We start from the raw sequence: 22663 nt of genomic DNA on the forward strand, positions 1-22663 counted from the left end.
AAACTATGACAAACATCATAATTATTTCTGCTCCAGCAGAAGAAACCTACACATGGACACCTAATATCAAGACATGTTAAAAGAATCAGTCCCTCCTTAGCAAATACAAAATATATATGTCCATATATTTATGGATATATTTCATATATCCATAAAACTTTCTTCATGAAAGGGAAATATTTGTTTCTCTATAAATAAATTATGCATTGGAGCTCAAGCTAGAGTAAGTTTTCTAATTGCTTTTCAGTATGATCTACTTAAGCCTGTTACCTGTGAAGGGTAGAAGAATGAGTTAAATCTCTTTCATAATTCAGTTTATACTTAAAAAAAGCTATTTTGATTCTAACTTCTGAAAATTATATGCTCTGATATGTCAACTGGTAATTACAGAGTGCTAATGACCTACAGACATGTATAAAGGTAGTTCTTAGAGCTTACATGCACTGTCCTATTCTTCAGAAATACTTTTGTAGAGCCTTTTGTGAGTATCAAAGACAAAATCCCACAACTTTTTTTTTTTGCTACTGATTTAGGTGATAAGTAACAGGGAAGAAATGCGTTGCAATTCAATTGAAAACACAGGAGAAGAAACAAGTATTTCCCTTTATTAATATATATCTCTTTACCATACAAGCTATCAATATGTACATGGACATTAAAGATTAAATATCAGTACTAAGGAAATACTCTATCGTAAAGTAATTTATATTGTTTGAACTTATTTGGAGGAATATAAATTTGAATGACAGGATGATTGACTTCAAGTATTCCAGGTTGGTTCTAAATCAGTTAGCAGCATGCTAACACACTATAATAAAGTGATCATGAGACACTTGTCTTCTTAATACATATATTATGTTACTCTTACTCCTTGGCCAGCTGTACATTGGTCGGTTTTGCTCCAATAGGTATCCCATATTTGTGCAAAATGTTGATTAGAATTTCACGCATTTCATTGTTGTAGGAGTCAAAGTCAAATACATTTCGAACGACGCTTGCCAGTCCTTCAGTTGGGAATTTCTGTGAAGAAACAAAGACAAATTTTCATAAATGTTTTGACCTGTGCTCTTAATCAAACATCAGAAGTTTAATACTTTCCTAACTTCATAAATATCTAATCTTTGCAATAAAATATCCATGACACAACAACACTAAAATCAGCTACTTACTGCCCTAGAACAGAATACCACTGCTAGAAATAGGCTTGCACAAACCTTTTTTTGTGGTGTATATGCCACAGAATATTTCAGTACTAGTACTGGTATAAAAGTAAACTAAAATATGTCCTGCTTTTTAAACCTGTCTATGAGGAACCTACTAAAAGTTTTGCATTATTATAGCTCAACAAAATACAAGTTACTGTGGGATAATATAAAGTTGTCCTACAGCCTGTGCCATCCTGGTTACATCATTCCTTAGTGTGTGAAACAGCTATAAACCCCAAATTTTTCCAAACAGCTACTCTAACTAAAGACTGTATAAACATTTTACATGTAACAAAGGCAAAATGTCTGTGATAACACTTACTAGTCAAAGTACTGACTTCTAAAATGTAAATTGCACCTTGGAGTCAAAAAACCCAAATGAACAAACAAGCCCACAGACTTACAAAAAATCTATGTTAAGTTTAAGAGCATCTAAAGCTACTTAGTACTCAGTGTGCAGGACCCTGTCTCAAACTGTTTTCAAGTGTGTCTTCTTTTTAATAATGAGAAAAAAACATGTCCAGAACTGTACATACTCTAAATAGCCAAACTCTTTCCTTCAGTAACTATTTGGGAACACTGATGATGAGGAACAGTGCATTTTCTGTGTTTTTACCTTCTCACTGAAAAACACAACCCACAAACTCTCACTAAGCTCTCTGGTTCACTCATGACCTACTCTTTCACCTGCTGCACATTAGATGCTGCAGAAACCTTGGTCAAGTGATACAAATATTATCTAGTTTTCACTAGTAGTCTCCAAGTATGTGCAGAGTTTACTGAATTATTGTATAACTTCTGATATCACACCCTTCTCCTCAATTGCCTCAATAGTTCCATGTCTCTTGTATCAGTAGAAGATTATAAAAAATTTATTTCCTCACGTACAACTGATTGTTGCTGTCAAGGCCCATTCTCAACACAAGTCACTTATCCAAAGGCCCTGTATTCAGTTACTAAAAAACCACAAGTCTCTTGTTTCAGTCAGAAGAAATCCAACCACTTTTTAAAACTGTCTGGACAACTGCTTGCTGGAGAAAGTCAATGACACTACACTTGAAGTAAAAAAAAATAGCTGAATGTTTGAGCTGAACATTTGGAAAAAAAAATCATTTAGTTTCTATTGATTTTTAAAACCAGATTACTGGAGAAAATATTGATCTCTCATCAGTCTGTCTGGTTCTGATTCATTGATTCTTCCCCTTACAAGTAACACCTCTGTGTGTACCTTAGAGTATTCTCCCATCTTAGATTCTTGACTCTTCCTTAAAATAATAAGTAGCATAGGTTTTGCAGTCAACAATTTTATATATATATAAAATATACACATATAGAATGCTTTATTTGATGCAGAGTTGTGACAGAATTCAGCTTGGCAAAAAATCCATATTTTTATGCATCTTTCCATGAGTATATGTATTGCTACAGTCTGCTTAAAAGCTATCAGCAACATAGTAATTTTGTAGTACAAATACAGAACCTCAAGTAAAATATGTTAAACACATTGAGGTCTACCACACATCTACCACTACCCTGGAAACAAAGTCACAAATTACCTGGTATCCAATCTGAAATGAGTCTAGATTTTTGTTTTAGACTTCTACCTCGTGCTCTTCTCCCCTCCTGCTTGTTCCTCCCTGCCCTGGGTTTCTCCTGGTACCCCAGATGCCTCTTCACCCAATGCTACCAACTCCCTCTGTGCCCCCTCAGCTGTCCTGTCAGAAGAGCAAGAAGCACCATGTCTATGGCTCACCAAGAGTGACAGGCACCCTCACTGATTAGCCAGGGCTTCTGTCCTTAGTGGCCCTCTACTGCCAAGCAAAAGAGCTGAATTCTCCCCCTGCCTTTTCTTCCACAGGGACACCAATTTCAATCTGTTCCTCTCTGTCACACAGCTGATGATTTTGATTAAATCAGCAGAGACCTAATTATCTTTGAAAACTGGTACCTGAGATTCACTGCGGTTGGCCAAAAAGGTAAAAAGTTATTACTGATGGGCGTTTGGCAGCCAGGTGAGAGAGGGATATAAACTGATTTGGTAAGTCTAGTTTCCTTTCAAGATTAGGCTGCACAGAGAGAAGTACTATCTTAGCACAAAAGCTTACTAACAGGCCCAGAAGCCTGGTGGTTCATAGACTTCAGGGCCAGAAGTTACCTTAGACATTTACTGCTTGGAAACTGTTATATTAGTGCTTACTACTAGAGAGCAACTCAGATACAAATAAGAAAGAGTACCTATGGGAAGTCTTTCCCAAACTGAATAGTTAGTAAAAAGCTCTTCCCCTTTTATCTGGAATAACGTGGCTTGCCTGATTAACATCTACCAGGGACATCAGGTCCCTTGACTCTGTCAGACAACATACAAAAGGTCTCATGAAAACTAGCCAAGAAGTTATAACTTACACTGGTTAGTTGCAGGCAGTATATGGTAACCCCAGGGAGGAAGAGCAGTTTCCTACCTTGTCCATAACCCACTATTAGCATGTGTACTTTTGATATTTGACACAGTCTGAAAGCTGCACACAAGTGAGACAAAAGGTTATATTCAGGTTACCTGCAATCTAGAGCTGCAAGACCAAACTTCTCTGTACAATCTCTGGTGAGAAACAGCTGCAGCAACCAAGTTAGACACCTGCATTCATTAGACAACTTCCCCTGTGCCTGACAGTTTCAGGTCTTCAAACCAGTTTGGTAGCTCAAGCCCCCCTCCAAAAACCTTTCCTTAAGAAAAAGTCAGCATACAGGCAATCTAGCTCTGAATGCAGTCTAAGCTACAACTAATTGGTAAAGGTTCCCTACCTGCCTAATCTATGTGGAAAGATGCTCTTTTAGTACTGTAATCACAATCCTATACATTGAAGACCACAATTAGAGTGCAGAGATTAGCCTAATAATATTTTGATGTCATAGTAATGAGAGTATTTTGTGACTGACTAGCTCCAATGCTCAAACGTTGTCTCAGATAATAGTAATTAACAGCATTTTTTTTCTCCAAAACATCCAACCCTCTTTTGCAGAAGAAAATATTTCAAAAATTATGTGAAAGAAATCAACACAACAGTACAAAGAGAGTGGGCTGTGGAACTGCTCTAAGGGAAATTGTTTAACAACATGACTAACTTCCCTCCTTCCTTCCTAAGGACCAGCAATTTTATTGACTCATTTCCCTCCTTGCTCTTTTTTCTCTACCTGAAGACCTAAAAGCATCTTACTTTGGAATAACCATTATGTTTATATTCATTGTTTACATTTGGCTACTCCCAGTCTTTTTATTATTCAGACTGCAAAACAAGCTACAGTAAACAAAATATCCCATCCTTTCAAAGAGACCAGGATCTTGAAAACAAATGTTACAGAAGAAATCAAAGCTGCATGTTGGAGACTTAATTGGTATTTACACTTGATTTGGGAAGAGGTGAAAACTTAGGAGACAGGAAACTTCCCCACTGATCTGTGCCCAATGTCCATCTTGAAGTGGCCATATTAATCCTGTTCAGTGAATGAGACAGAAGCAGAGAATGTGCCCTTCAGACAATTAGCAATCCAGCTCTTCCAACCTTCACTTAGATGCTGTTCACACTCACAGAGAAAAAAAAAAAGTTCTATGTTGCTGCACCAGTTAGTGACAGAAGACAGCACAACCTCAGGCTGCTTGGAGGAAGACGATGAAGGAAGCCAGGAAGGAAGGTAGGAACAGCCAATGAGTTGGCTGACAGAGAGGAGTTCATTTAACAAAAGCCCTGGAACACCAGCTTCTCAGCAGCACAGCAACTGTTGTTCCTCAAGTCTGTAATTTTCCCACTGTCATTTCCCACCTAACTCTTTAGAAATCAACATGCACATGTACTGTCAGTTTGGTAAACAAATACCTATCAACTGATAATGGACCCTAGTAAACTACTCTGCCTATGTGTTTATTTGGATGGATTCCTCAGGTTTTAGGTTGGAATTCTGTTAACCTTACTAGAAAGTTATAAAGATAGCAATAATTTAAAGGAAAAATAATGCTATCACAGTAGTACCAATTTACTTTAAGCCCTCGTTGCACCCTAGAGACCACAGCGGACACAACTCTACCCTCCCCAGAAATCTAGATGAACTGAAGATTTTTAAAGCTAGCAATTCTAAGCTGCAGGATCTAAATGTCTGTGTATATGGCTGGATGTGCATGAACATGCTCACGAGCACGGACACAAAACGACCATGCAACCCTGTTACACTATGCAGTGTTAAACATGGAGACAGTACGTCAAATAATTTGTGATAAATTATATTCTCATTGTGATAATTACATTAATATTTCCACTAATCTTTTTTCAATCTATGATTCAGTAATTCAAGAAACAGTCTAAAAAGTAACAGATTACCAATTTTACAATTATAAACAGAAAGAAAATAAAAGCTATTTCAAAGAGCATTAAGATAGTTTCTATTTCAGATACTTCAGACAATGTATCCTTCAATTTATAAAGATAGAAGTCAGGCTGTGTATTCTTTTAAAATCTTTTTTTTTTTCAAAAATCATCATTAAATCAGAATTCATTATTTTACAATTAAAATGTGTGCAGGAAGAAATCGTGGAGCCTAAGTACCTGTTTGCTAAGTTGTTACTCACCTAACATTTTCCCTAGAAAAATTCCTGCAGTGATGTATTACTGTTATGCATCAGGAACTAGTTTTTCTCCAGAAAATTCTTAAAATAGAAAATTGTATAGCAGCATAAAGTGAACAGTTGCATTGTCCTGGGAAGTACTGTGTGCTGAATACAGAATTTTATAATAAAGGCTAGTATGAACACTGCATACTGTATGCACAACTTCAATGTGATATTTTTTCACATAGTGGAAAAAGAGAATCTCAGTAGGCTTTTTAAACCTATAAATAAAAATATAGAAAAAAAATCTGCCTGTGTGTATCTGCAATCCTTACCCTCAGACTATCTGAAATGATTCCTTCAAAATGCAAAACTTTACATAAGAATGAAGTAAAAAATGGATGAACAATAATGCTGTCTTTTTCTAAAACCTTCAAGCATTAAAAATTAGTAGTAATCAAGTGAAGTTTTTCATGAAATCTGACATACTGTACCTGTAAATGTTTTACTATATTCACAACTTCTCTAGTTGAATAGGGATAGTTAATAATTCCTTGGTCAGCTAAGCTCCTGAGTTCTCCAAAAGCAGCCACCAGCTTCTGAAGAATTGGCTCTGGAACATCAGGACCGTATTGTCTAAGCATAGCCAGTTCCGATTCTGGTTTGGGATTATCAACAGCATGGCAACTAAAAATGTCCCCTAAAAAGATAAAAATTATATAATTAAGTAATGTATAAAGAGATAGCACCACAAAAGCCCCTTTTAAGTTTCATACAGCACCTTAAATGAACAAGCAATGGCTCAAGAGGATGCTGAGTAGCTGCTTGTTAAAACAGAACAAGACAAAGCCAAAAACGCCTTCAAAAAATGTGAAGGACAAACTTGCTGTGAAGAACATCAAGGTTCTCAGAAACATGGAGACATCTCCTGTCATTTTAACATAGCTGATCACAAAAGTTAAATTAACTTCAAGAAGAAACACAACTCAAATGAATGCAGAAAAAAAAAGACAAAGAAAAAGGCTTAAAGAAAGAATAACAGGTTGAATGGGGTCAATTTGTGAACACCTTCAAAACACGAGAGGATGCAGGGAAATCTTGATATGCAGGAATGTCCTCATGCAAACGCAGTTGAGAAGCCTATGGGAAATATTGGATTTATCTTTTCTTTCTTCCTTGCCTGAAGCATGGTAAGAAATTGGGCAAGACATTCTTTCCATATATTTGCATTATACTGGTCTCAATCATATAATCTATGAACCAGCTTTTTATAAAGAGTCCTTTAACAGTTGTACAAAGCTTTGCAGAAGCATGATTAGATCCTGATGAAGAAGGACTTGGATTAAAAGCAGAAGTGCCCCCATGCCTGAAAAAACAAAATCAACAAAGAACCCCAAAAACTCAACCAAGCCTCTGACATGTGGGTCAAAAGCAATAATGCTGGGATGATCAATTGTGTTTAAAATGTCCAGGTAAGGAAACAAATTAGGTCATGAAAAAGAAAACAGGCTATGCAAAAACATATTGGGCAACACAGCTGGGTGAAATTCAGAGCCAATGAGTTTCTGACATAGAATGTCCATCCATTGGGAACTACCTCTGAAAATCAAATATCTTTCATGCAATATGGAGCTGGGTCTGCACCTGCTTTTAGGAATACACTGCTTCTTCCAGAATGATCATTACAGGCAAAGATAACAGATAACACCACATTAAGGTGCTTGCACATAAATGGGTAAGCTAACATAGACAACACAGTGGAGTCTGGAGGGCTATTGATTCACAGCCCTGGTGCAACACTGCCAGAGCATCACCAGAGGTTCACCCAGACTAACACTGGACTCCACTGGCCAATGAATTCTTCGTCACTTACCCTTATGCAATGTAAATTCTTGCTTTTGCTGTGAGATGAAGTTGTGGGTAATTTTTGCTGATAGACAGGAATTTTAGGACCCACCAGAAGCTTTCTGAAATGAGCCTGCTGTTGATATGGAAAACTTTGATGTGAAGCATGGAAGCCTTAGCTGAAATGAAGATGAATTCAGTATCTTGTCCAATGTGTATTTTAGCGAGGCCTATGACACACAGCCGTGTGCATGGAGAGGCTAATGAGGGTTAAGAAGCAGGCAGCAGAGTGCTAACACCAAAAGACACAGTGGCCTCCACTGCTGAGGAGGGAAAAGAACCATCCACCAAGCTCCCAGTTCTTGTGCTGAAGAGGACAGCACCTGGCCTGTGGCTTGTTTGATACGGGGGAAGAACAAAGCTGAGCCCTCGTGTTAACCAGTGATGTCAGGTGTCAAGCTGCTCACAGCTCATGTTTTTGCTGTATTTGTACACAACAGACTCATTAACAAAGTTTCCTTGGAACCTTGTCTGTCTGCTGTGTTTGTACAGATTCCATAAAACAAAAGAGTTGTAACACAGATGACTACATATAGCTTTTCACTTCACTTCAGGGCAAGTTCAGGCACTTTGACTATTCAGGTATGTTAAATTCACATGTTAGCCTTCAAGCTGAATCTCACCTTGAGTATGTTATGTGAAACAGAGTATCAATATGCATAAGGACCCCTTCTACTCAGGAAATCTAATGAATACAGTCATTCTATTAATCAATTCAATTAAAGATCACCATTTTAATATTCATCACTTACCTAATGTGCCAAAAAAGTCATTACCCAAGAAAGGAAATCCAGGTCTATTTGCTAGAACTATCATCCTAAAATCAGGATGAATAACTATTACATTTTCTCTCCCCTCTACATGAGCATGATCTGGAAAAGAAATACAATTTAATTGCATATTTAAGCTTTGTGATTATGAATGAATTAAATAAACACAATTAGATTCTAAGAATTCCTCTTAGAATCTTCTAATTCTTCTAATCTAATTATGTTCTCAGAATTAGAAGTACAGTTGCAAAAAAAGGCTTAGTAGCTTCCTGCCATATCATTCAAGTACAAGTGTACTAGAATTCGTTTTAAACTTTCATAATTTGTTTCTTGAAAATTTAACTGAAGTGTTTTATTGAAATACATAGAAGTGCACCCACTGTTCTTGGGGTGGGGACTACCTGTCCTGTTTATATTTAATTTCATCAAAATGCTGAGGCCAACGGTGAATAAAACATTTTTTGTAGGTCTGATATTACCTAATTTCAGAAAAATTCACAAGAATGCTAATTTAAGAAAACCTTTGTGGCTATTACAAAAGTAGTTAAGAAAATGTCTGTAAATTCTTTAATTGTTAACCTTTTAGCATCAAGTACTTTTTCCATTTGGATGCTTTTGGTTCTCCACTTAGAAATATAACTGCTGAAAAGCAGCAATGTGTTAAATTTTACTGTAAACGATCAAAACACTTTCTAGCTACTTACTGGCAACAATTCGCCTTCCATCTGACAAAACCATTTCTCCGCTTTCTACTAAAGTTTTTAAGACACAAGTAACATTTGTTGGTGCTTTGTCTGCCTCATCAATGACCAAAACATGTCCAAACTTCACTGCTTTTACCTAGAAGAAGGAAGAATGAAAACATGACAACTCCCCCCCAAAAAACTGCAAGACTGATTTATCAGTCAGTGGTAGTAACATCTCAGAGTCACCAAGACAACACAGAACAGGGATAAGCTATGACTGAACTGAGGCAGAGAGAAGAGGAGGTAGGCGAGACAAGAAAGATGTTTGTTTCTTCAGGATAGGGATGGAAAGGATTGTGCCAGGGAGGGAAGTGAGAAGCCTGGCTCAGAATTAACAGGAGTGCTGATGGAGAAGTGCAAAAGCAGTTTACATCTCGGCAGCAGACACACAGCTGAAAGAACTGAAGAATGGCTGCAACAGCTGTTTGGAATCCAGCTTAGCAGGCAGGTGTGAGATGCTACAAAAGAGGAAAATACCACTCAACCAGTTAGAATGTGCCAGTTTAATACTAAATTATTTTCCATACTCATTTTATGTGCGGACTACCAAGACTATCATCTTATTAGCCTTTGGCACAGCCAATGTGGCAAATATGTCCAAAGTAAAAGTTAATTAAATGTTACCACACGCACTGCCTACGCCATGAAAGTAATCAAAAAGGATTTTCTTATTTGAAAAGCCAGCATATTTAACTACTTGTTTTAAATGAAAAACATTGCCAAATATACAATCCAAACATTACTACTGACCAGTGGTGAATCTTCATATATAATAAGACCGTCTTTAACAGAAGGTTGTAGGGTAAGGCTTTGTACAGTAGTATCCCTGAAATGTGGAAAAACAGTATTAATTAAAAATACATAGGCATTTTAGTTACAATAAAATTTCAAACAAATAAATTAAAAACTGAAGGCTCTCTTCTTCTAGAAGGGAAAAATATCCCTCTATTTTTTAGAATTCTTGAGGAACTTGAACTGAGAACAACGCTGTGGCACCTTAGTGGTGAAAAATGTTAAGCATGCTTTAATTGTCATTTACAGGGGAAATTCCCAAAAAGAACCAAGTAGGAATTTATAGTATCAAAGTCAAATCATTAATGTTGTAGTTGTTATTCTCCACATATCACCAAGAAAAAAATAAGACTGAAAACACTCACATGGAATTTTAAAACTCAATTATTTTCACTTCTATCCAAACCACACCAGATGGAATAAATCTTACTAACACTTGCTACATTTTATATCACAGACAGTGCAAGCTCTTAGAAGGGACAGAGGCTTTAACAGCATAGTATTTATTTTTGAAATTCTATTTGTGTTTTATTTGATCAAATTATTTTTTATTTCAAATTTAAAATAGTATTAATTAAAATCTGTAATGAGAATACATTTTCATCTATTTCAGCCACCTCCAAATGTACAGATAAATAAAAAACAGTTGTAATTCAGAAAGGCCCCATAATAGATATCACAACACTGGATTTACCTATACAGATTATGTCCATAACAAAAGGAAACCCCTTTCTGACTGTACAAAATAGTAGTCAAGACTTTTGTCAAGACCCATAAAACCAACCCCTTTTACCGGGGGGTTTAGAGGCATCAATTAGCTAAGGAATAATCCAGAGGGCAACGAGATATGCAATTCGACCTTAGGGCAAGTAGGCTATGCCATCCCTTTCCTCTGGTGTTTCAAAATATGGGCTAGTCTGCACCCACAGAATGATGGACTGCTCATGCCAAAGCCCATCAGGAGAGCCCCACGCTGCCCGAGGTCCCCACGCTGGTAATCTGGTAACCCTCCATTGCGTGTGACCTCTGATGCAATGACAACCTCCTACCTTTCACAGCAATGCCATAGAGCAAAACTGTTTGCTTAAACTAAAATGACTCACTGCTCCAAATACCCACCTCAGTTCTATCTTTAATTTTGTAACACCTTGTAAAAAACCAACAATATTCTTATAAGCTCCATGGGTACAGGAAATCACACACAGTACTGTTTGCAGCAAACTATTAAATGGCCAGCTTCCAATTACAGTTTTAAACTGAGAGCACAACATGCATATTTCCTTTATTTGAAACTGCTGTCAGCAGGATTTCTGCCCCTAATAATCTCTCGTTTAGCTTTAAACTCATGACTGATTTATTTCAGCATCTCCCATGCACACGAAAAAAAGCACAGGGTGGGAAGAGAGATTTTTAATGTTTAGCTACTTCATCTGAACTTTAATCCAGGAGGGGAAAGGTTACAAAGTTGGGACCACCTTCACTTCATTTAACCCTGTAGAAAATGGCCTGTCAGAAGCAACAACACTCCCCAAAACAGCTATATTCATATTGTATTTACTTGCAACATACGATGTTTTAAACCACTAAAATAAGCAGTAGCATTAGCCTGTTATCTTAGAGATCCTACCACAGACATAAAACCAAAGCTTCTACTGTCTTCTTGTTTGTCTACCCATTTCTATGCTGGGCAGAGAAATCAATAACAGATCCAAGACCAAAAGTAAACCAACAACTTCTGTTTCTTGGACACGGATTACTTAGGGACTAAATTGTAAGACTGTATATATCAGCCTCCCTCCATTATCTGTTACCATTTCTGGTTCAAGTCTATACAGCCACATATGTGGAAGAATTTCAAAATGTGTAAAACAAACTCTAGAGCAGGCACAGTCACAGGCTACTAATTAGAAATAATTCATGAAAAATGTTCTAAGAAATTAATGCAAGCAGAAAAGGGGGAGGATTTGTCAAACCTGAACTGTGATCTCTTTAAAGTAATAGAAAAGGTGAGAAAATGAGAGGATTTAAGGAAAGCTTAGGCCATGAATAAAGTAAAGGAAGATGGAACATTACAGGATGCTTTACAAATAATCAAATTGCACTTAGCAGCCAATACATGAAAAAAAATTAGGTGAACAGAGCATGACGGGAAAGAAGATGTCCAGTGGTGGTGGATGGGCACAGGCAGTGATAGAAGAAAAGACACAAATGTCAAAGGGAATTTTATTGTAACATGAAATAGTTTATTTTACTTTTGGTGACCTAGTTAATCCTCTGGCTCTGTAAAGATTACTTACACTTACTCCCTGATATGGAATACTAACTTGTGCTTAGTATCACCAGAAGCCTACACGAAGCTTTAGGATGGTCTCATTCTTCAGGGAAGACAGAATTGACCATATTTCAGGTGAAAATAAACACTACATGAGTTTAGAGTTTACTTCAGAACTATAATCAAAGTCACATAAATCAGAAAAAAAGTGTAGAAAGTATCAAAACAAAAGAACAATCAACATCTTAAATCTAACTTCTTTTCTTTTTTCATCTGTGGTTCCCTCCTTTTTTCTGCTTTGTTGTTATTCAGCCCTAACATTTTAAAGAAAATATTTCAGGCGATTTGTGATCCATTATAGAAGCTAAATATACAGCCAAATATTAATTCAATTAACTTGATGACATAAGTGAATGCAAAACTCCTGTACTTGCTCAGGCTATTACATTCAGCCATGCATAGAAAAATGATTTTGCCTGGGGTAGTACAGATAAATGGTTTTTTTCTATTCAAATCATAAGCTATGCAATTAGATGTCATTAATTTTTGTTCTTCACAAATCTAACACGACTTAAAGTAAAAAGTGGCTGAAAATAATTTGCCTCCTTAGGGTTTTTTTCTTCTTCAATTTCCACTTTGGAATGAATTATGTAAATGAAAAGACACAGAAATACAGAATAATAAAAATATACAGGATAATAAAAATATGCTAAGTCTGAATATTTCTGAACAATACATATGCAGATTTTCCTAAATGTAAAATATGTCTGGCACTCAAAACATTAGACTGTAGAATTTCACTCCCACAGGAAAGCAACTGAAAACTGTACTTCACATGCACTGATCAATACTAGCACCTTAATATTAACTATGCTTGAAAATTAACAAGGCTCTAAGATATGAATATCAGAAACCCCTAATTTCATCACATTTGGCACCCAAGATGAAAATAGTTCTGACACAAAGAATCAAGACTGTAGGAATGTGGAAGTCAGTGAGAAAAGCTGTCTGAGATGTTGCCAGCCTACTCAACTGAACTGATTTGTCGTCTTCTCGTTGTAAAAGCAAACCATGAAAAGCTCGTTAATGTCTTTCCTATGAACATAGTTTAATTTTTATCAAGAAAGCAATCCTTACAATCACAATTCAGCAAGTCTTCTGACAGTACCACTCAATTCATAGTAGGACTTCAGTGAATTCTTTTGACAATTTTTTGTTTAATAGCTCACATCACTGCCTTTTATTTATTTTTTGCTACTGGTGCATTACTTACCCTAAAGGCAGCTTTTCCTGAGGTCTACAGACTTACTCAAACATACTAGGTTGTGACAGTTACTATTTCTTTGACAGCAATGCCTTCTTTCCAGGGAAGAACTATGAGATGCACCTGGAGAAATGTCCATCAACCACAGAGATTACTCAGTCCATTCTCTCCCTGTCAATTTTAAAGATTTACCCAAATTCTATTAAATAATTGAATTTAATTACTCCAAAAGGAGAGGAGAGGAATGGTATCTGACATCTGTTTTGCTGCTTAGAATAAAATTCTCCTCTGCACAAATCCAATCAACGAGTTCAGCGTTTCTTATTCCTTTCATGAAAGGCAGAAACTTTTTTGAAATTAAATATATTCATTGTATGTTTTGACATTTGTCCTCCCCAGAATGCAGAAATGTGAACACCAAAACAGAATTTGATCCATTGCATAATTTAGTCATTATCACCTACTTAAGAAAAGGTAAGTGTATGCCAGGGCTTTATTTTAAGACTTGAGGCTCCAAGGAGGCTTATGCTTAAACACAGGGCACAATGTCAGGACCTGTTAACGTTACAAACACCCATATTCAATGGGATGACTCCAACTTGACAAGGGCTGAAGAACACTTTCTTGACTTTTGTATGTACTTACACTGAGGCTGAAAGGGTATCTATGGAAGGTGACCTTGTAGTTTAAAGGTAGGTGTTCATGGTAACAAGCTTAAATGAACCACACTCAGCTTTGGCCTTCCTCTGATTCTTCAGATGGAACTCTATGATAATTAAAAAGAAAAATCAGAGGCACAGAATCTATGCTCTCATAATTGTTATTCTTCATTTCTGTGAGATATCTATCTAAATACCTATGTACATAGGTAGATAGATAAACTATTTTTTCAATTGCATTTGAATCAGACATTAATATACCCATCCTCTGTGACCTAATTTTAAGAGTATTTGAAAAACAATTAGGCCAAGGGCCATCTGAAGCTGTTAATTAGTTAGCTGATCCACTCATGGATCCTGATGAAGAGTAGGCAACCTTAACACAAAGCAAGAATTCGCATGACTCTGACATTTACAATTTCTTCAGCCAAGATATCATACACCTATTGCATCTGACTACTATGTTTAGAAAATTCTGAATACCTGAATAACAAACCAGCTGTCTCATTTCTGTTAAAATGACATCAAAAAGCCTTTTTGACTTATCTGTATGCACTGATAATTAAATCCTCCTTTTTTTTTTTCTACTAAGCCATTATAACTACTCATCAGGACAAATATTTGTTTAAATTCCAGTAAATTATTTGGAGTATAAAGGTACTCATTAATCAGTACAACTGTGGGTGATAGAACAATGGCCAAAGGGAAAAATATATTTAATTCAGGTTATATGCTTAAGTCAAGTTATAGAATTACTTATATGTGATATGGCTTTCAAAATGTGATGCAACATTTGCATATAATTTGTTATAACAATGAAAGAAAGTCACTTCACCCTAATTGTAAAATCCATAAGCTATTAAACATGACACCCTACAGCTCCCCTTATTGTGTGTAGGAACACGTTTCACTGAGTAAGCAGTGAGGACCTGATACTTCAGCTTTAGAGGAAAATGGAACAGTGGGGTCTTCTGACCTCAGCTGCTTCTCCATAACAGCCACACAGCAGGAAATTCAACCTGAATTTGATTTCTACAAAAAGACAAATGAAGTAGTTCTCTAACACCTGGAACCTAAGAACAGCAGAGCTACTCAGCCAGCTTAGGACAAGCTAACTCTGCAAACAGAGACCATTAGCGTGCCTGAACTCTAAGAAGCTTTGCACTAAAACTCTGTATTGATTGAAAACATATTTATGAAAAGGGGAAAAATCAACAGTAAGAGCAAAAAAACCCATAAAGACACCTATTATATGCTAGCCAATACACTCAGTGTTTCACAACATAAATATTTGTAACAAAAACATGACCTCTTATTTATTTCGAAACCTGAGCTGCAAAGAGAATAAAGCACACACTGTAAGGTTACTGTGCAACACTAAAATAAAATATCCTGAACATGCACATTCACAGCTCAAAATCTTCAGGAAAAATTACCTTGCCTATCTTTTGTGGCTGCCAACATGCAAATACACAACACACACATCTTCACTCTGTTCATCTGTGTCTTGGGCAAAGAAAGTTATACCTTCTGAAACAACTTTTTAAGTTAGAATTTAAAAAATCTGAAGTCAATAAAGCTGAAATGGTAGTTTTAAATGATCTCAACAGGGGAAACAAGTAATTAGATTTTATACTGATTATGTGTGCTGAAAAAGAGGGAAAGAAAATTAACATCTAAAGATTAATGGACAGTTTGTAGTAAGTATTGCTTGTAGGGACACCATAAGCTCATTTTCCTACCCCAAACGTCTCCATTAATTTGATTGTTAAAGATCACAGCAAAATTACGTTTATTTTGAAAAGGATAACATATGTAAACTCAGTTAATTTTTGGAGGATCATCGGATTACTGTAATTTATTAGGGAACTAGGAAAGGCACAAGACAAAACGTAGTCGATTTTTAAAATGAATGCTGTACCACACTTTCTAATTGTCAGCCTCTAGAACAAACGCAGTAGCTTTACAGAAAGATGCAACACTAGGTAAATTCTTGGAAAGGAAATGTAACATTAGGAAAAACCGAACAAGGTAGTGTAACAGCTTCTAAAATAATAGTAGGACTATCAGATAATGAATAGAATTTCTATAGCAGTTAGTATGCTGTTGACAGTGGTGAAATATCAAATTTAAAGCAAAGCCAAATTGTTCTAGCATACATGTTAATGCCTAGAAAAGTGAAAAACCACTTATCTCAACTTGTAAGGAAAAAAATATCACATGGAGAATTAAAACTCAATACAGCAAATTTAAGGACACAAAAATAAAACACCAAACCCACAAAAACCCACCAAACAAACAATCCCACACTAACCAAACAATCAACAACCAAAACAAAATCAGATTTAATGGTATTTTTAGTTCTTTTATGTTGTTTGTCGGCAAAAGGGGTGAGTTATTCTTATATAGAAAGACACCTATGTGAATTACATTGCATAACAAAATCTACTACACTACCTCACAGTGTGTTCCCCCCTTATTTACCTCACAAGCTATTGGAAGTAAACGTGTCTGGAACACTTTTATGATTTTAGCACTTAAACACTCTTTAAAAAAAAAAAAAATCTCATTTTTTTAAAAAATGGCAATTAGATACATAAATCAGAACACTTCTGAAATTCAGTCTGGTTTTGTGTTACTTATTCACTACTTTTATTTACTATATAAGACTACATTTTTGTGAATGGATTTTAAATTTTACAAAATTTAAAGCTCTTCTTACAGCTTTTTCCACTCGAAGTTTCTTCTCTGGCTACATCTTATTTATAGCCACCAAAAAGGATATTTTATAGCTAAGGATTTATATCTCTCTAGTTCAGAACAAATACTACTCAGTTGCAATACCTAATCCATACTGGTATTAGTATACATACATTCATATTACTTGTTCCATAAGTAAGTATATAAAGTGACAGTCGATATGGGCAAACTCAAGAACTCCTGACATCATCATCAGCCGTTCTCTAAAAGATTCACTACCTCACTAGAAAATCAGAGCCTCAGGATATGAACCTGACACATTCACACTCCTTTCCACAGAGACTAGTTGACTTGAAACTAGAGAGTCTGCAACCCAAATTCCAAGGACTAATGAGGTACCGTCTGTCAGATACATTTCTGAAAGGACAGAGAATGTCCATCTTCATCTGACACTGAATTGTCTCTATGTTTTCAGTGAAGACAGCGTCAATATTATTCCTGTCCCTTACAAGGCAATAAACTGAAATGTATTCTTTGAATGTTCAGTTTCTCAAGATCTGCAATTCAAGTCTATGAGCACCATTAAAAGTATGAGACACTTTCCTGTTGGCAGGCTTAATGGTATTGATGGTAGCTAGCTAGGAAATCTGCAGAAATACCCAGGGCTATCAAAGATGAAGTACACATTTTCTAATCAAATATATCTATGCTATAAGCTACTGACTGCACTCTCCATCAAATACCTAAAAGCTTAGTAGTGAACTATTTTGAGTTTGGGGTTTTTTTTGTAAACGTGCTCTTTTTTTTTCAAATAAGAAGTGTGCACTAACAATATCATAATCCCTGTCTAAAAGTCCTATAAAGTTCACTGAGGTATTACATAGACTGAATTCTTCACAAAGTACTTTAAAATGCTACACAGCAAATAGAAATTACTGTATATTCTATATTCAGGAATTCTTTTTGTCAAACTGTGTAAGACTGCTTATCATTTTCTACTTCAACCTATCTAAACCCCTGTAACCATGAACAGTAGTATGTCCAACCTCAACCTCCCCTGGTGCAACCTGAGGCCATTGCCTCTGCTCCTGTCACTTGTTACTTCTCAGAGACAGACACCCACCTCTCTACAACCTCCTTTCAGGGAGCTGTAGAGAGCGACAAGATCTCTCCTCAGCCCCTTTTTCTCAAGACTATACAATCCCAGTTCCCTCAGCTGATCATCATAAGACTTGTTTTCTACACCTTTCACTAGCCTAATTGCCCTTCCCTGAACCCGCTCCAGCACCTCCACATCTATCTTGTATTGAGGTGCCCAAAACTGAACACAGTACTCCAGGTGTGCGCTCACCAGTGCCGAGTATAAGGGGACAATCCCTAGTCCTGGCCACACTATTTCTGACACAAGCCAAGATGGTGTTGGCCTTCTTGGCCACCTGGACACACTGCTGGCTCATATTAAGCTGGTTGTTAATCAGTACCCCCGAGTCACTTTCTGTTGAGCAGCTTTCCAAGCGCTCTTCCCCAAGCCCGTACTATTGCATGGGGTTGTTGTGGCCCAAGTGCAGGACCTGGCACTTTGCTTTGTTGAACCTCATACAATTGGCCTCGGCCCACTGACCCAGCCTGTTCAGGTCCCTCTGAAGAGCCTTCCTACCCTCCAGCAGATCAACACTTTTGCCTAACATGTTTATTGCCTGCGAACCTGCTGAGGATACCCTCCATCCCCTCACTGAGATCACTGGCAAAGATGTTAAACAGAAGTGGCCCCAATACTGAGCCCTAGAGAACACCACTTGTGACTGGCCACCAACTGGATTTAGCTCCACCACCTTTCTTTGGGCCTGGCCATCCAGCCAGTGTTTTACCCAGCAGAGCATACACCCATCCAAGCCTTGAGCAGCCAGTTTTTTCTATGAGAATGCTGTGGGAAACAGTGTCAAAGGCCTTCCTGAAGTCCAGGTAGACAACATCCACAGTCTTTCTCTCATCCACCAAGCAGGTCATCTTGTCATAGAAGGAGATCAGGTGCATCAAGCACAACCTGCCTTTCATGAACCCATACTGACTGGGCCCGATTGCCTGGTTGTCCTGTATAGGGTGCATAATGGCACAATCTTTATTTCAATTTTACTGATTTAAAGTTCATGTCATAAAAAAGCAGGCAGACAGTTTGATATTATTTCAGCTTTTCAATTGTTTTCAATTGGTTTGTTGTCTTGATAACCATTTTTTACCTTCCATACGAAAAAACATATCAGTTTCTAATCCAAATACTTATGGGTCAGAAATAAACATGTGCTTAGCAGGAGTGTCAAAGGAAAAAAACAAAAAGCTTTTACAATGCAAAATGTTTCTTGTGTAATGAGCAATATACTCAAAGAAGCACCTTTGAAATTTTTCCCCTCAAACAGTACCACATACTTTGTGAAATCACTCCAGAAATGACAACATGACATTACTCTCTTCTTGACTATCAGTACACTCTGACTTCTACTTCATCCTACATAAAGCAATGTGGTTGCATTAGGTTCTTGCACCCCTCTCCTCAATCTGCCAGCTTACTGCCTCTGCCTGTAACATTAATTTCAAACTACAGGAAATAGAGTATAAACACAAAGTATGAAAATGGAACACACTCTTACCTATGCAGCTGTAAATACTCTCTGGGTCTGTTTAAAAGATGAAGGAATCTGTCAACAATCTTGTTTTTCCCAACACCCTGCAATAAATAAATATAATATTAAGACATAATGTACAAGTATTCTTTTAAGAGTTATAAACAAAGAAAACTTTCCCAAACTGTTAAAATATACTCCATATTCCTTTATGGGCAAATGCAATTTCAATCCAAAACAAAGAATTCTGAACACAATTTAAGGATATATATTTTATTTTACATACTTATATATACACATTTGCAAAGTACTTATCTGTCTTACTAGGAATAGCAAGAAACAGGGCTGTGTCCCTAGAGGAATATCACAACTGCTGATGCACCCTTTTAACTAACACCAGCTTTTTCCAGCCCTTTTATTTCCCAAAGGCATTGCAAGGCTGCGAATGCTGGGAGGTCAGCTTGCACTTAAGAAACTGCTTTTAAAAGGTCCTTCACAATGGTCATAGGAAACATCCTACAACTGTCACCTGGAATTAGAGCATTGCCTTGGTAATATTTGCTAATCCCATTCCATTGGAGTTACCAAGAAAGGCTGAGATGGAATCAGAATTGGGTTGGAGATCAAACCAACCTGTAACTCCCCTAATTTAGGAAGCCTCCATCAGCAGGCTGTGCAGAATGATGAGGGTGTCACTAGCACCCTGGTGTGTCCTGTACCAGCAGTTCAGGAGCTGGTGTTTAGCCCAGGCCTAGCTTGGTCCCATGGAAGGAATTAGCAGAAGGCATGAATTAGGTATGTGCCAAGGGCAATATGGCAAACTTGCTTCCAAACTCTTACCCAAGCACAGGCCTTACACTGGAGGTGTGGGAGGATCTGGTGGGCCCCAGCAGGGGCATGGCTGACTACCTCCAACAGAGCATGTGCATGGATGGGGTCAGACACTTTATGGGGGCACCTGATCAAAACAACCACCCAAGACCCCATGAAATGCCCCTCACCTCATTTTGAGATGATTCTCAAGCCTACAATACGCATGCAAACCGCGAGGCCACTCAGCCACTCCCCCAGGGGAGGAGTGTGCAGTAACGCCACACTGCGGACGCTTGGGACGAGAGAACCGTGGTCGAGCCACCACCCTCGGACCAGGACCTTGACTCAAGACAAGGCCACTCAGGTGGTGATACTTTAACTTCTCCTGTCTTTCTTTTCTGTCTTACTTTCTAACTCTCTTCTGCCCATTTTTATTAAGATTATTAAATAATACCACATTTTTAGCTGTAACTTGCAGGTGAGGAAATGGGTGTTCAGCCATATGCCTTTATCCCCAACTCGCATTGACTGTCATTAGGAGGAGCCAATAGATAGTTCTGTATTATTTTCTGAGTCAGTGTTGTGGCTCCAGCACCTCTGTGGCCCTGCTGTGCAGGGACAGCCCGTTTGCAGGGGTTTACCAAGATCCACCTCCCTTGTCACCCACCGAGTGCGACGAGACAGTGTGCTGCTGGAGAACATGCTCCACTTCAGTGTCACCCTAAGAGAATCCCAGTCATACAGCCCTTGACAACATATCACCACTGCAGGAAGGAGACTCCCTTTGAAATTACATTCCTGATCAGGTCTAAAATGCTAACAGCAACGCAAACCAAGATGACAGCTGAGATGCAGAAATCCTTATTCCTCCTGCAAGGACATGGCTGCAGTTTTGGGAGCTCAGAATAACACTGAGATTGACATGGGTTGCTAAGAAAAAAGAATTACTAGGAAGAAAAGTTCAATTTTAACCCAGCCAAAAGCTGTTTGACAGGACACTGTCCCTCTGCTAAGATTCTAACTCTGACTGCATGAATGCATCTAGTAGCCCACACCAGTGTAAAGTAAAGCAGATTAATATAACCCACAGAAAGATTAAAGAGATTAGATTAAATCAACTTGAGACTCACTAATCTGTTTCACTTGGCACTGAAAATAGAATAGGAACATTTAGAACTGTGAGCTATGACATTCATGATGTAAATTCTAGGTGAAAGATGGTAACTGCCAGCTGCAGAATTGCAAACTGTTCAAGCTTCTCAAAATGGGACCACAGCCTCTCATCTGACTACATTTATGAGAATGGAGAATAATGCACATGTGTAGTAGTTGAAATCATGGAATTAGAGTCCTCATCATGAGATTAGAGGAAAAAACACTGCAGAGCTGATAAAAGTAGAACTACCTAGATTCTACTGCAGACTTGACTCCAAAACTGGAAAGACAACTCAAGCTAGTGCTCTGCCACATGCATCCTCACAAACCTTCTTCCATCTAATTCTTCAGAAGAATCTACAGTGTTACACACAGGTGTAGTAAGAAGTATCTATCACCAGTAATTTCTGAAAACTGTCACTGGAAACACGATGCTTCAAAACATCAAAGGGGTGAAATTGTTCTGACAGGTTCCTTGAGGAACTCAAAGAACATACCCATCTGAGGGGAAATAAACAACTTCAGGAATTGCATCAGAAGCATCAAAAGTAACAAGAAATTCAGTAAGACTCTCTAATAGTGCACACAGTTTAATTCCCATACATTTCCTACTCCTTGCAGTCAGATCATTAAAATCATAAATGGGTGAATAAGCAGGAATACTCCTAACGTCAAGCACAGAGCATACATGCTGAAAGCAGCTTCCTTTACTTTTCCTAAGACACCTAAAGGTGAGTGGGCAGATGTCTGCACACAGTTTCCAACAGATCCCAAACAGATTGCATATCCTATTTGCTGCAGAGTGGGACTCCAGCCAGCTGTGGCAAGCACAAAGAAATAGATCAACACATTAAAATAAAACATACTTAATATCAAAGAAAATGGTTACTGTAATTTTTTTAAAAGTTGGCTTTCGTGTGCATTAATGGAAAGTGCGTGTGGTTTTTATGTTTATGACAGATTCTCAAAATTATGCCTGGAAATAATATTTTCCCAACTACAAAGTAACGCCACTAGTTTTTTTTATTCCCTCTCCTGTTGCAATAGAAAGACCACACGGCTGGTTTGCATATTTCTATCCATGCTGTTATCCCAAAAGTAATAAGAGGAGTGCCCGTCACTTCTAAGAGAACACAAGCATGGTGGAGGACCACTGTGGAGGAAGGGAAA

At 37.5% G+C, this 22663-nt stretch overlaps 1 protein-coding gene across 1 annotated transcript in view; it reads right to left on the reverse strand.

Annotated features, from left to right (window-relative positions):
- Positions 1-586: 586 nt before the first annotated feature.
- Positions 587-22663, reverse strand: part of VWA8 (von Willebrand factor A domain containing 8) — an 89029-nt gene continuing 66952 nt past the window's right edge. The window contains exons 20-25 of the mRNA XM_008935256.1: positions 19553-19629; positions 9971-10046; positions 9179-9314; positions 8457-8576; positions 6294-6499; positions 587-1020 (exon numbers count right to left, since the gene is read on the reverse strand). Of these exons, the coding sequence (XP_008933504.1) occupies positions 865-1020; positions 6294-6499; positions 8457-8576; positions 9179-9314; positions 9971-10046; positions 19553-19629 (771 nt within the window). The 3' untranslated portion in view covers positions 587-864. The remainder of the gene's footprint in view (positions 1021-6293; positions 6500-8456; positions 8577-9178; positions 9315-9970; positions 10047-19552; positions 19630-22663) is intronic.

Source organism: Merops nubicus, unplaced genomic scaffold (genome assembly GCF_000691845.1).
Source record: "Merops nubicus isolate BGI_N331 unplaced genomic scaffold, ASM69184v1 scaffold7362, whole genome shotgun sequence".
NCBI classification, from domain to species: Eukaryota; Metazoa; Chordata; class Aves; order Coraciiformes; family Meropidae; genus Merops; species Merops nubicus.